This window comes from Aplidium turbinatum, chromosome 8, assembly GCF_918807975.1.
Source record: "Aplidium turbinatum chromosome 8, kaAplTurb1.1, whole genome shotgun sequence".
Lineage (NCBI taxonomy): Eukaryota > Metazoa > Chordata > Ascidiacea > Aplousobranchia > Polyclinidae > Aplidium > Aplidium turbinatum.
The window spans coordinates 14,204,780-14,218,259 of NC_137479.1; the positions used below are offsets into that span (position 1 = coordinate 14,204,780).

Genomic DNA, 13,480 nt, shown 5'->3' on the forward strand with positions numbered 1-13,480 from the left:
GTAGTACAAAATGCATTCAACCAACTGCATCATGCCAATTTGGGCAGCCACCAAAATATGTCTCTAATACTTTTGTGAAACTGCCCAAATCAAAACACAAAATTTGCTATAGGCCTATAGCTAATTTTATTAATTTTCACAAATGCATCGTGTTGATTTGGGCAGCTGAAACATGAAATTATCTGATGAAACTGATTAGTCTGTTTATGCAACTGCCCAAATTAGCGTGAGGCAGTTTCCCCAAAATTAACAAATTCATTAATTTTTCTCATTTACATAACTGTATCGTTTAAATTTGGGCAAAAAAAAACAATATTTGTTACTCCTACCTATAGCCTACCATGCCAAAGTGCAGAAGCATCGAGCAATGCACAAGCAATTATAAGGTATCTTCAAAGACGAATTCAGTTGTTCTATCTTCATTACTTTGGTAAAAAATTCTAGCTAGCTAGTGATCTTGTTATGTTAGTTTTTCAATGTTATCATGCACCGACAGCATCACCGCATACATTATATTTGGGCAATTTCTATAAAAGCGTGCAGATTTGGACAAATTTACGTTCTGCCCCCCTAATATGGTTTGGTCTCGTACGGCTATGTATCTACATCTAGTGATTGGAATAGCCTATGACTGATTCTAGTGATTTTTGGATAAGTAGAAAAGTAATAAACTGTGCGCTGGATAAATCATTGCATTGAGTTTAAGATGCTTCAGCACAATTTAGACTTTCATATAAAATGACATCATTTTAATTTTCGTCATTATTTGTCCAGGATGAAAAAGACAATTGCCTAACAGTGTCTATAATAAGCTAATAGGCTAATGGAACAGAATGATTAAAGTCAATTTTTTCTTGCAACTTAAAATATAGCATTTCGGTTTTATGATGTTTATTGAGAAAAGAAAAGCTAATTTCTAATAATTTTTCGACCAAATAGGCTACAAGTCAAATGAAGCAATGCCTTTTCCAGTTGCCACAACAGCGTAAAGCAATAAGGTAAATCAAATGAATTCCATTAATTCCCTTAACTACGTAGCCAAAGCTGAGTAGAAAAAGTTGCAGACTGAACGTGGGGGGTCAAAACGAATCCCAGATGTCAATTAGTTGAGCAAGTGCTCATATTCAAGTGAATTTGTGACTGTTAAATAAAGATTATACGCATATAGGTTATGAAAGTAAATTGAATTGACAAAAAATCATGCTGATTGAACACATGCTATTATTTTCCGTTGTATTTACTGTCGTCACTTTCATGTAACTGCAACTAACCTCTAAAATCCGAGAAAGCATTAAGCTGGTTTCTCATTTCCCCAGTATCTGGTAAGGCTTGACGCACTTTTAAGTTGGTTTCTCTAATGTAATAAAAATATTAATCAAAAATCAGTGTTTTGTCGTATCCAGGTTTACACGGGGTTCTTAAAGATTTACATTAAGTGAACGGGCATGCAAAGAAGCCAATCTTCGTGTCCACGTTCAGATAGGTCAATTTGGTTTCGTGCTAAAAACACGATCGTATATGCTCTTGAGCGGTGTCGAAACGGCGCGAGATCTTTCGAGCGTCGTACCAAGGCTCTCACCACTTGACTGTACTTGTACTTGAAAATCAGTAAAATACCATTTCTGCTCGGTAAAATCTTATAAAGTGCAACAAGCATACCCATCTAGTTCAGCAGTTTCAATGTAAACAATGTGTTGATCTTCACAACTTGAGAGGACTAGTAGATCGGCCTGCAAGTAAAATAAACAAGTCAGCCATGGTGCAATATTCTTTTAGATTGAGAGGGGAATGCCATATGCTGAAGTGCTCAACAGAAAATAGAACCTATACAAACACTGTAGCCTAAGGCTATTTTAATATCGTTTTTTTAGCGTTCAATAACGTTACTGAAACAGCAACAATACTTTACAACAGTATGGTTCAAAGGTTTGCAGTGTTGGCTTAATTGATTCATTTTTATTCAGAAATAGTTCAACGCATGATAAAAACATTGTCTGGCTACAAACTGCAGCTAATGTGCGAAATGGTTTTACCCAAGAATATAGAAATTTCTAAAAGGGGAGGATGTGAGTTCGTGATATCATCACTAAAACAAACTCTTCACATTAGAAGATTGTTAGCTGTAAGCTCTGAACAAAGCATACCAAATGACTGGTGCTTAATTCGCCCGATATCGATATTTTCATCTACTGGTTGCCTGTTACTGCATTAGCCTACAAGTCTTAGTTTTTTGTTGTATCTAGGTTTTTTCTCTGCGGTTAAAGATTTAGAATAAATGAACAGAAAAACAGGAAAGTCAGTCTTCCTGTCTACATTCGAAAACACTTTCAAGCACGACCAACCATGACATCAAAAGTATTTTGCTTAATGATACAGATGCGTGCACGTGATATGTATGAAGTCAACTCTCTTACAAACTCTCCCACCAAAAAAAAAACAAACTGAGGTATGCTACTGCTTCAGGGCCCGATTAATCATGAGGCACACGAGGCACAGGCCTCAGGCCCCCTGGTTTTGGGGCCCCCAATTTTTTTACATTAGTACCGTAGGCGTCAATACTTTTATAGGTTTCAAGCAGTGCCGTGTCAAGGGGGGCCCACAAGTAATAGATTTTTGCGTTTCAGTGAAGTATTTTTTGAGTTGCTAAAGTTCACTGCATGTACTTGTCCATTAAGAAGATGATTTAGGCCCTTATTATATTATACTAAAACATCTCTAAAAACACCGTTACTATCTGAAAACAAAGTTAAAATGCGATAACGTTAGTAACATGATCTGCAGAAATGTATTTAACATATAACAGGTTGGATGCAATTGAATATATGAATTCAAAAAGGGCCCAATTGCCACAAAGTGTTTTTGGCACAACTGTTTTAATTATTTTGGTCATTTACTTTTGTGGTGAAACTTCGATAATGATTATATGCTTAAACATGGTACTGCCAGTAGCCTACCTATAAAAGTATTGACGTATATATTAAAAGTATTAAAAGTAAAATAAAAAAATGGGGTTAGGCCCTTTGTGAATTCACAGGTTCAATTTATTTTCATCAATAAAAGTGTTTTGTTTTAAAAAATTGTTAGCTGTAAGCAAAATAGCATTTTAGATAGTTTAATTATTATCATTTCATTTTTAACATTTACAATACCGTGATTATAAATATCCTTGACTAGGCCTAGTGATGTTGCGAGCAGGAAAAACCTGTTACTTTACATTGTACAGGGCCTTAATCAGGCCCTGTACTGCTTTCACTAATAGGCCTACAGTTTTATTTTGATTCGTTGATAAAAAAACATTATTTGTGAAGAACAACGGCTTACGGGAACGTGTTCATTGTTGTGTAGTTTCACAATGTCACCCACTTCAATGTCCATCCATGATACCTTTTCTAGTCTGTGGATAAATCATTGGTTAGGACAGCAGAAACAACCTATAATTATCGTTCATGCACAAATGTAACGTTTGCTAGTGGGGGCATTTTAGCCAAAAGTTTAATTTTTTTCAAAGGCGATCAAGCGTTATTGCAGGCCTATTGTGACACTCACAATAAGATATGGTTTGCAGCATCAATCTGTAGCTGTAAAAGTACACAGAGTCTCCTGAATTGAAGATCTGTAGAACTTCGTCTCTTAGATTGTGTGCTATATTTTTAGAACAAAGAACTCAAAAGCTGAAAAGGCTCAAAAAACAAAATGGGTTCGCTGTTTAACAATAACGCAATTGTGAAGAAAGGGGCGTTCTTCCCGGCTGTCAGCACAAGGCTGAGCACTCACTAGTACAGCGAGCAGCTGCGATTCGCCAACCATAACGGTGTAGCTTCCACGCTAGCCATTCAGACCATCCAATCAACAATATGTTTCTCGGCAGCCGATTTGTAGCAAGAATTGACAGCGATAGACACGTGTTTCGCCCATGAGTTTTCGCCCATGAGGCTTTCTTTGTTTCCACAAAGATAAGAGTTAAACTGACTGGTAAAGCGGTGGTCGAATCAATTTGTGGCAGAATACGGTGCGATACTGATGAGCCCAGCCTCATGGGCGAAACACGTGTCTATCGCTGTCAATTCTTGCTACAAATCGGCTGCCGAGAAACAAATAACGCAATTGTTGCTTTTGATCTGAATGTGACTTTTTAATAAAGTAGGTTAATGTTTTTATTTCAGGACGCAACTAATTCCTAGGACTTTTAATTACTTTATAAACTGACAATTCTAAAGCATTAAATCAGTTTATAATATGTTTTCAATTTACTTTATAAACATGTTCGATAGTAATAACATATCGAATTGATTTGATGCAAGTATAAAATAGGCGACAAGATGATGATAAAAAATGGTTACGCAATCCAGCAATGACGTCGATTAACTATTAAGCTAATATTTATCCAATTGAACTTTAACCAGGGCTGTCCATTTCCAGACCAGTGAGGGTCTTTGCATACGGGAAAAAAATCGGATTTTTACTTGAAGACAATAAGCGTTCAAAATCAGAAACCGACAAAAATAACTTCCAATTACAGTTTAATCTCAATTTAACTTAATTTTATTGTAAGAAAGATTTCGCCAATACCAAGTCATTCAAATAGAATCAAAAGCGTGGTCTACAATTAATTTAAATCTATTTCAAATAAAATACATTCTCTCTCTTGTAGGCGATTCTGTTGTTTATTAAATTTTGAGAGCCATCTCAGCATGATTAGCCGTGTACGCTATAGCTAACCTCCATTGAAATAACCATTGATCAAAAATTCCAATATCACCCCTATTTTATACAAATATTATCTCAAAAAATTTAGTGTTGCGTGTATGATGGTTAAACATTAATAACTATAATGCAATGTTGGTTTTAAAAAAGTAGGCTACTTACAAAAGTTGAATCACATATTACTCGAAAACTTATCTTCCTTGTAATAAAATCGTAGGCTAAATTAGGTCTAAACAAATAAAGAAAATTTATTAAGAATTTCTTACTTGGCATTTTTTACTCGAGAAACTTTTCTTGTGTTAATTTCTTGATCGCTTTTATGGCGATACTAAATGAAAATAAAAATAAATTATGTTAATAGCTTTCAACAACCTTGCATGTCATACTGGAAGCTCTTTAACTTTTCAATCTTGATCTAGTAACTTTGCACTTCAGCAATTAAATTTCCATACCTAAAAAATGTTTGTTAAATGGGGACCGAAAACTTAATTGTTAAAATTTGGTTTTTGCACAAATTAGAGTTTGTTTGGTCACATGTGTATTACTGAACAACGCAGATAAAACAGATTGGAAGCGAGACACAAGCACTCATGCGATAAACCAGGGATGTCCAATCTGCGGCCCGACTGAGATTTTTGTGCGGCCCGCTAACCATTTTCACTCCAAGTAGTATTTTGCACTTTGAATCTTAGCCCTAATTAAAATGTTCCAGTCAGCTTTTAGGGGGCGTAGTAATAGTATAGTTTGGGAGCAACAGGATTATAGCCAAGTCCGATTATATCTAAAGTCTGATGGCTCAGTAAAGCAGCCACCAATGATTTCAAATATTGTTACCCGAAATAAAACAGTTCATGGAGAAAACAAAATATGAACTTGATAGAAAATGAAGAATGGTTGAATGATTTTTCTTCCTTAGTTGACATCACAGAAATGCTAGCTGAGCTCAATTTGCATTTACAAGGGAAAGGTCAGTTGTGTAGTTTAATGTTGGAGCGAATAAGTAGCTTTACCAGGAAATTAAAACTTTTCATAGCACAACTGAAAGCTGGCGCAATTGCATATTTTCGTAGTCTATCTGAAAGAATTCAAAGACTGTTCTGTAAACTATGAAAAGTATGCTAAGTTATGTGAATTACTGGTTTGCTTGCAGAATTGAAGATTTGCTTGAAGAATTTACAGTCAGATTTTCTGACTTCAAAAAGATTGAAATTGAATTAAAATTATTCAGTGACCCATTTTCATTTCAGTGTGATAAAGCGCCAACCGTATTTCAACTTGAACTGATTGAACTGCAAAGTCGAGAAAGTTTGAAAAATTTTCACAGAGAACACACTCTTCCTTTATTTTATAAAGAATTACATTCATGTAATGAATTTAATAAATTGGTTAATTTGTCCAAAAAATTATTGTGCATGTGGGACAGCACATATTGTTGTAAAAGCTGTTATTTTCATCCATGAAAAACATAAAAAACTGCAGAAAGAAATAGACTGACCGACAAACACTTAGCAAACATCCTAAGAATCAAGACAACGTCCTTTAATGCAAATGGTGATAACATCTTAGCTGGAAAACAATGTCAAAAATATTGTAGAAATAAATCTGTGTTTCTTTCTACATGTGTGTTATTTGTTCCTATTTTCAAAGATGAAATTAATGGTTTTTAATTGTTCCTTTATGTGCCCATTTTTCTTGAAATTTAATAGGTTCTGCGGTCCATTGAATTATTTCAAGTGACAATGCGGCCCACTATAATGAAACATTGGACATCCCTGCGATAAACCATCAAATGGCACAACGACTTCGGTTATTGCTTTACAGCGATAAATAGGCTACAATGCAACAAAGTACCGTACCCAATAATAAATGCTCTGTGTTATTCTGACGCTCTTCTTAAATCGTTATGTTTCAATGGCACCATTTGCAGTTTACTCATGATTTTTCGCAACAGAGTTGTCTGTTGCGTTATTGTGATTATTATATTTTGTTTTTTAAATGTATTGTTTTTTGTTTAGTTGTAGCCTAAATATAGGTCTATTCGTCTGATGCAAATAAATAATAACAAAGTTTCCTTGAACAAATTAACTTAAATTTTCCTGCGACTTCAATTTTTATCTTATCTTCTTCTTAAAAAGCTGTTGAATTTACAAACAGTGGAAAAAGTAAAACATTTTTTCAATTTTGTAAGAACTATTCGTAAGCCACTCACATAGTCATCAACTGCATCTTTGATGGCAGTTATCGCAAGCACAATCAGTATAGGTATCAATGTGGTGATCGGGTTCAAAGAACTGATGTTGGGAATAAACTGTAAATAACAAGACCGGTTGGATTGCATCGGTTAAGCCTTATCTTTGCAAACAAATAAAAGGAAACATACAACGGTAGTTCGACCCTAGGAGTGTGCGCTTGAGCAAAGCACTAAAAAGACCTCTCCATTTAGTGTCACCTGGTGGATTGAATAATTCACAGATGAAAGCAAGCGAAAGCTCCTAGATGCCATCTCTGATGAGAGGGCGAGCACCGGTAGTTTCAAGCCTGTCTACAAAAAAGTGTGCACAGCTGCTAGGATTGAACTTTCAAAGCGGCTTTTTCAGTTGGAGGATAAAAGCCACCGGTACCGCAATTCACCATTAACCGGTTGTCTTATGAATGTCTACCAATCCAGCCTACTATCTAACATTTTAAAATAATACCACACATTAGCAAATAATGACATTTTGTAACGAGTGTCATGTTTTCTACTTTGTATGCAACATGTTTTTGTTTGTTAAAGCTGCAAAATATCATAATTATTACCTGAAGTACAAGAAGAAACACAAAATATATGTTGACTACTCGGTGAAATTGTTGAAAAAGATTGATGAAGATGAAGTTATACCAGGTATAGAAAGACGTCTTTATCGCATTGTTCTGAAACAGTATGATAAAAATTGTAAAGATTCATCAAAAATTGTAAATTATGATAAAAATTGTAAAGATTCATCAAAAATTGTAAAGATTCATCTATAGAAAGACGTCTTTATCGCATTGTTCTGAAACAGTATGATAAAAATTGTAAAGATTCATCTACTTTGTGCAGTCTCAAATAGATCAACAGATTGCTTTTCACTCAACAAATGTTATTAAAACACATTAATTCTTATATAGGCTAACGATCTGCAGATTTTAACAACGAAATCGTGCAAGCCCTATATAAAGTCAAGCACAGGGGCGCCGGAACGATTATTGACTGGGGGGGCAGGATTACGAAAAAAAGGGCACTTTTGTTTACTAAAAGGCCAATTTTTTTTTCAAGTTTTAAGATAAGATATAGCGATAATGCTAATCTATCAGCTCACTGTGTATTGAGTAATGATAGCCTACACGTGTCCAGTATACAAAGAAGGGCTGATGTAACCTACTGTCAAGCCTTAGAGCAGCCTGCGGCCATGGCCGCTAAGTAGTGCTTGAATGACCGCCGGTGCTACCTCCTCAATCGGCCAAGTTTGGCCGCCGGTCTCTTCTAGCCAATTATTTAATTTCGCAATATAATGATCGTGGATTAACTGTCGAAAATATGTAGTATCAAAGAGTGACGCAAAATTAGGTCAGCGCGCCACTGTTGTATTGTGCGGGAATATTTGTTTGTGCTAATTTACATCGGCTGGCAATATTGTCGTTTTTATGTCGATTCGATGTTGTCGGACATTGAATCGTTGTTAAAAAGGAGAACTAGGTTAGTTGACATCCGAGGGGAAAACATTTTTTGATCATATTTTGCAAAAATTATGCTTCTTTTAGTAATGTCCTTCACATCATTGAAATACTTATTACCTTGCCGTCATCGTCAAGACGTCAACACATGTCGAACGTTGTTTTTCGTTGCTAAACAGAATTCTAGGGGAGTGGCGAACTTCTTTAAAATCAGCCACATTGGAGACACTCGTGCGAGTGTCATTAGATGGTCCCGCAGTACTAGATTACATTCCCGATAAAGCAGTTATTGCGTGGCGCAACGATTCTATTGTGGGAAGTCGCCCAGGCCCAGACTTCAACAACGCTGAGTGATCATTTTAGCATTGTTGCAAGTTTAATTCTATTTACTTGTGCTATCGTTATTTTTATTTTGTATTTTGGGCTCCAAGCACGCAGATTTGGCCGCCGAGAAAGAGCTCCCGGTAGGCCACGATGGCTGCCTAAAAAAAAGAGTTTTAAGGCCTGAAACTGTGTTGCAAAATTTTGTGCCGTAAATACTATTTTGAGGCAAAAATGAAAGATTATAATTAGGCTAAAAACGAATAGCAGAAATTGTTGTTATATTGCAAAATGTGCAGTAGCTTACATGGCTTTAAAAGGGCACCATTGCCCCCCCTGCCCCTCCATCTGCAGAAAAATTGAGGGCAGGGGGGCATCTGCCCCCCCTGCCCCCCCCCCCCCCGCTTCCGGCGCCCCTGGTCAAGCAGCTTGTATTTTATTAATATTTTTTTAACTAAAGCAAAGACAGTTAAACACAAATGAAAAACAGCATTATAGTAAAATTTGTACTTGCCGTATATTTGAATGCAGCGTTGTATACGTAGTCGTTTGCTATCAAATCTCGTTGTTCTTCTAAAAGTTAAGATGTAATTTCCGTTAGTTGGTTTTATGAAATTTATAGCTACAATCGCTGCTCGTAGAGTATAGGGTGACCAGATCCTTTCTCTCGGCCGCTTCTTCAGCAATTACGCTCACCAATTTTATGTAACACTCTAGATCAGGGGTGACGAACCTTTTTGCGGTCGCGGGCCACTTTGTCAATTACACATGAGTTATCGGGCCACACAACTTTTTAATCGTAACCTACTATGAAATCTTTTAGAAGCGACTCAAAATATTAACCTTTTCATGAAAAGTAACAAACGGCAGATGAAAGTAATAGGCTAAAACCCACACAGTTGAAATTATCTTACGCAGAATCGAAACATACAACAGTAAAAAATAAAAACATCAACTTGAGCAAAAATGATAGAGCAACAGTAGGCTACTTGCACTGATAATGAAGACAGTTTAATTTTCGAAGCGTTTGCTTTCATATGAGTATTATTTCTTCTTTTTTGGCTCTATCCTTTTTGCTTAGTTGACTAATTGTTTCGACCTTTATGCTCCGAAACAACAAATCAGTTAATGAATTTTTTTTTTCAAACAACAAACAAAAGCCAATGCGAATCATACAGCTGAAGCTATGTAATGCAGCATTGAAGCACAAAATATTAAAAAATAACATTGAAGCATTGGATTTTGTTCCTTGGTGGGATTTTTGGAAAGTTTTTTGCTTGACTAAGCGTTTAATATTAGGTCAAACAGACGATGTGGCAACTCTCAACTGCATACTAAGATTTTCATCTGTCAGCCTCGAGCCCTCGACCTGTAACGACTTTTTTAAGCAATAAGTGTTTAGGGCAAGAAAATAGCAAAAGAAAGGTGTACCAGGGAAGGCATAAAACAGCTTTGAGATGACTTTTGTCTTTAATGCATGAACGATTGTCAAATTGTAACTTATTGCGGGCCGCACAAAATTCTTTGACAGGCCGCATGCGGCCCGTGGGCCGCAGGTTCGTCACCTCTGCTCTAGATAAAGATGAGCGGTGTTCTTCAACCACCAGAAATCGAAGCATGATCACATGATTGGAAAGCGAAAAAAATAGCCTTTCAGTTTGCTTCAGTTTGTTTGCTTGCAGTGGGATCTTCAAAGGTTCTTAAAAATGCCCCAATGTAAGTTTCTGCACTTTAAAATTATTTATTTGGTTAAGTCATTGATCTTGTCATAACGTGCTTTGAGAGGTCAAAAACAACATCAGAGAAAATACTTTCTATTGCCAGAGTGAGACAATACACAAAAAGATTGAATCTTAATATGTAAGATAAAAAGGGCAATGTTAAACTTCGAATGAGTTCTATTACTAACCTACTGCACTTTTTTTACTTTTATAGCCTATATGCGATAGTCTATGCCTAACTACGAAAGTATTTTAACTACAGTACACTGTGATTATACTAACCTTTAACTTTTTTTCGAAAAAAGTACTTCATCTTGCAGAGTGACAAATTTCTATGCTGTGTGCTGATTTTTAAAGAATAATAGCATGTTTGTTCTACTTGAAGTTTAGAGAGTAAACGTATTAACGTATATTTGTTTGATTTTCATCTATAGTCTGTATTCAGCAGTAGGCTATCTTCTCTTGATGATATTTCCGACTACTGCAGGTCTATATTTAAAAATATTATGAAAAACCCTACTATTTGACAATTTCAGCACTGAAATATTATAATTATAAATGGTGTTGATAGCCCAGAAGTAAAGAACAAAGTATCAATCTCAAGCAAAATTGTTTCTATTAAAATAATTAAATGAAACAATAGGGACAAATTCTATCGGTGCAACACCATGTTAGAGAAATAGGCTACGGTAAGTTATTGTATCAGCAAAGATTCCTTTTCTGACAAGAGGCATCTCTATGTCAATGAAAGTATTTATCACTACATAAGTTAGCTGAACAAACCCTGCTATAGCTCATTGTTCTTGAGGCCAAGACATTTCAAACACAGGGAGAACTTTTGACGCACCGTCAGTAGGCTTATGTTATGACGTATTAAACTACCAGATTGTAACAAAGAAGGGAAAATGAATTGGCGGAAGCAAGAATTTGCATAAGTTTTCAGTGTTCAGCCGAAAACAATACATCAGCCTAAAAAGCTCAGCCTAATTTTCACACACATAACCAAAAAAATTGATTTTTAGGCTACCCAATGAGCTCTCTGGAATGATAATGCTTTAATAAACACCTAAATTGATACCCTGATGAAAAAAACCCTTCACTGCCTGTCTTTCTTCTTTTAAATAGGAACCAGCTCGCTACCAACGTCAACACTTTAGCCTCAGCAACAGCTAACTTGAAATAGATTCCAATTTAGCCTACCTGGGTTATTTCGAACGATATGAAAGAGAGCTTATTTTCTTCGCGATTCCATGGTGGTCACCTGTCATACCTGGTTAATCAGTGACAGATTCTTATGACTGTATTGACAGGAGAAATAGCACGATTGAAACGAAGTACAAAACGCTGAACGTGGAAACGATTATTGAACTTACATTGTTAGCCTGTGCTTATTTAAACACATAGGCTATAAATTGGCAAAACTTTGTGCTTTTACTACTTCAACAATTGACATAAGGATTGGCCCTATTGACGAGTGTAATAGCAAACTTAGGCTACCTGAAAAAGTGCACATTGATTCAGTAGCTCTGTTCAAGTTTTTCATGCAGTTTGATGCGATAAATGACCAAAAAACAACCCAATATCGAAAAAGACTGTTTCAACAAATCATTGACCTCTGAACCAGCACAATAGGCTACTGTAATGTAGCACAATTGAAATTACCTCAGAATACTCTTCTAGGCGTAAAATGCTGAACCAAACCACCAACATAGTCTCAGATAACATGGGTCCATTGGAGACTGTGCCTTAGAAAACTTACTTTTTGTGTCTGAATAATATTCAAATCAACAAAGTCCTGCATCAATTGATGAAAAATGGATTTATGTCATGGGCGAGTGCACTTATATCCGACCATTGAACAACCAAAACGAATTACCTCTCATAGGCCCTACTGACAATTTCACTCAACAGTGTTCAATAAAAACCATTTTTTGTCAGAAAAAATAAACTGTCGGTCCTCTAGGCTTGTAGTGCGTTTGGACGGACAACCATGGACATTTTAACCAGAACGGCCATTAGCCAGACAGATAGTAGCGTAAATATACTGTATATTGTATAATTACATCTTTTGTCAACAGTTTAGCCACTTGCGTCAATGCAGTCAACCAAAATTATCTTTTTTGTTTATCAACAGATCAAGCGAAAAAAAAACGATTTTCACATCTCAATAATCTTGAATCAACTGTAAAACAGGCAAAGCGTAACCTATACGATGAGTTCCCTACGCTGTAAAGCAGGGGTGCTCAAAATGCGGCCCACGGTAAGAACTTTTGCGGCCCCTGCCTGGACTCATAACTTACGAAAGTTATTTAACTAATTATAAAAACTTGAAATTGTGAAGGATTTTCCTGCGTTTTTCATTTGTTGTTGCAGTCCCATTAACCCAAGATAGGGAACAAAAGGTTTAGCCAACATGACCAGTCAAAAGTCGCGGCTTAAAATTTTTTGGCACAAGCGCGGGGACAGCACAAACGTTAAAAAATATGATAGCCTAAACGATTTTAAATAACGCTAACAAGCCTAAGTAAACAGTCCCAATCGATGAACATCTTGCTTGCATAGTTCGTATTTATATCATTTCATACGTGCAATTGTGGAGTAAATTAAATGATATGAGATGTTCTACTGGTGCAAATTAAGCTAAACTATCACAAGATGTATACAGTGACAATCTGCTTTTATTCCGACGTTTCGTCAATCAGACACGACTGACTTCTTCAGGGGGCTAGACCAGGTAGTGACTACCTGTCTAGCATGGCAAAACACAGGACATATTGCTGAAAACAATTAAACATGCAAAATGAAAATTCAACTTCTGGACAATGTTGGATGACAAATCATAGTTGTATTCTTAACTTGAATGGTGTAAAAATGAACTAAGAGTTTCGTTGAGTTAATTCAACCAAAACAAGAAATCGTAACTGGTAGGCTACTCTACATTAAAATCTACACATCTGAAATATTATGGGAAAACAGTAGATTAACTTTTTTTTCGGTTTCTGTTTAGAGTAGGGCCATCCAAACTTTATCCTAGGCGG

At 36.0% G+C, this 13,480-nt stretch overlaps 1 protein-coding gene across 1 annotated transcript in view; it reads right to left on the reverse strand.

The window, feature by feature from the left end:
- LOC145776082 (phospholipid-transporting ATPase ID-like) overlaps positions 1–7,207 on the reverse strand; it is a 30,195-nt gene extending 22,988 nt beyond the window's left edge. The window contains exons 1-6 of the mRNA XM_082587487.1: positions 7,154–7,207; positions 6,914–7,012; positions 4,971–5,032; positions 3,322–3,394; positions 1,660–1,730; positions 1,272–1,354 (exon numbers count right to left, since the gene is read on the reverse strand). Coding sequence (XP_082443613.1) covers positions 1,272–1,354; positions 1,660–1,730; positions 3,322–3,394; positions 4,971–5,032; positions 6,914–7,012; positions 7,154–7,207 — 442 coding nt within the window. The remainder of the gene's footprint in view (positions 1–1,271; positions 1,355–1,659; positions 1,731–3,321; positions 3,395–4,970; positions 5,033–6,913; positions 7,013–7,153) is intronic.
- Positions 7,208–13,480: the final 6,273 nt, after the last annotated feature.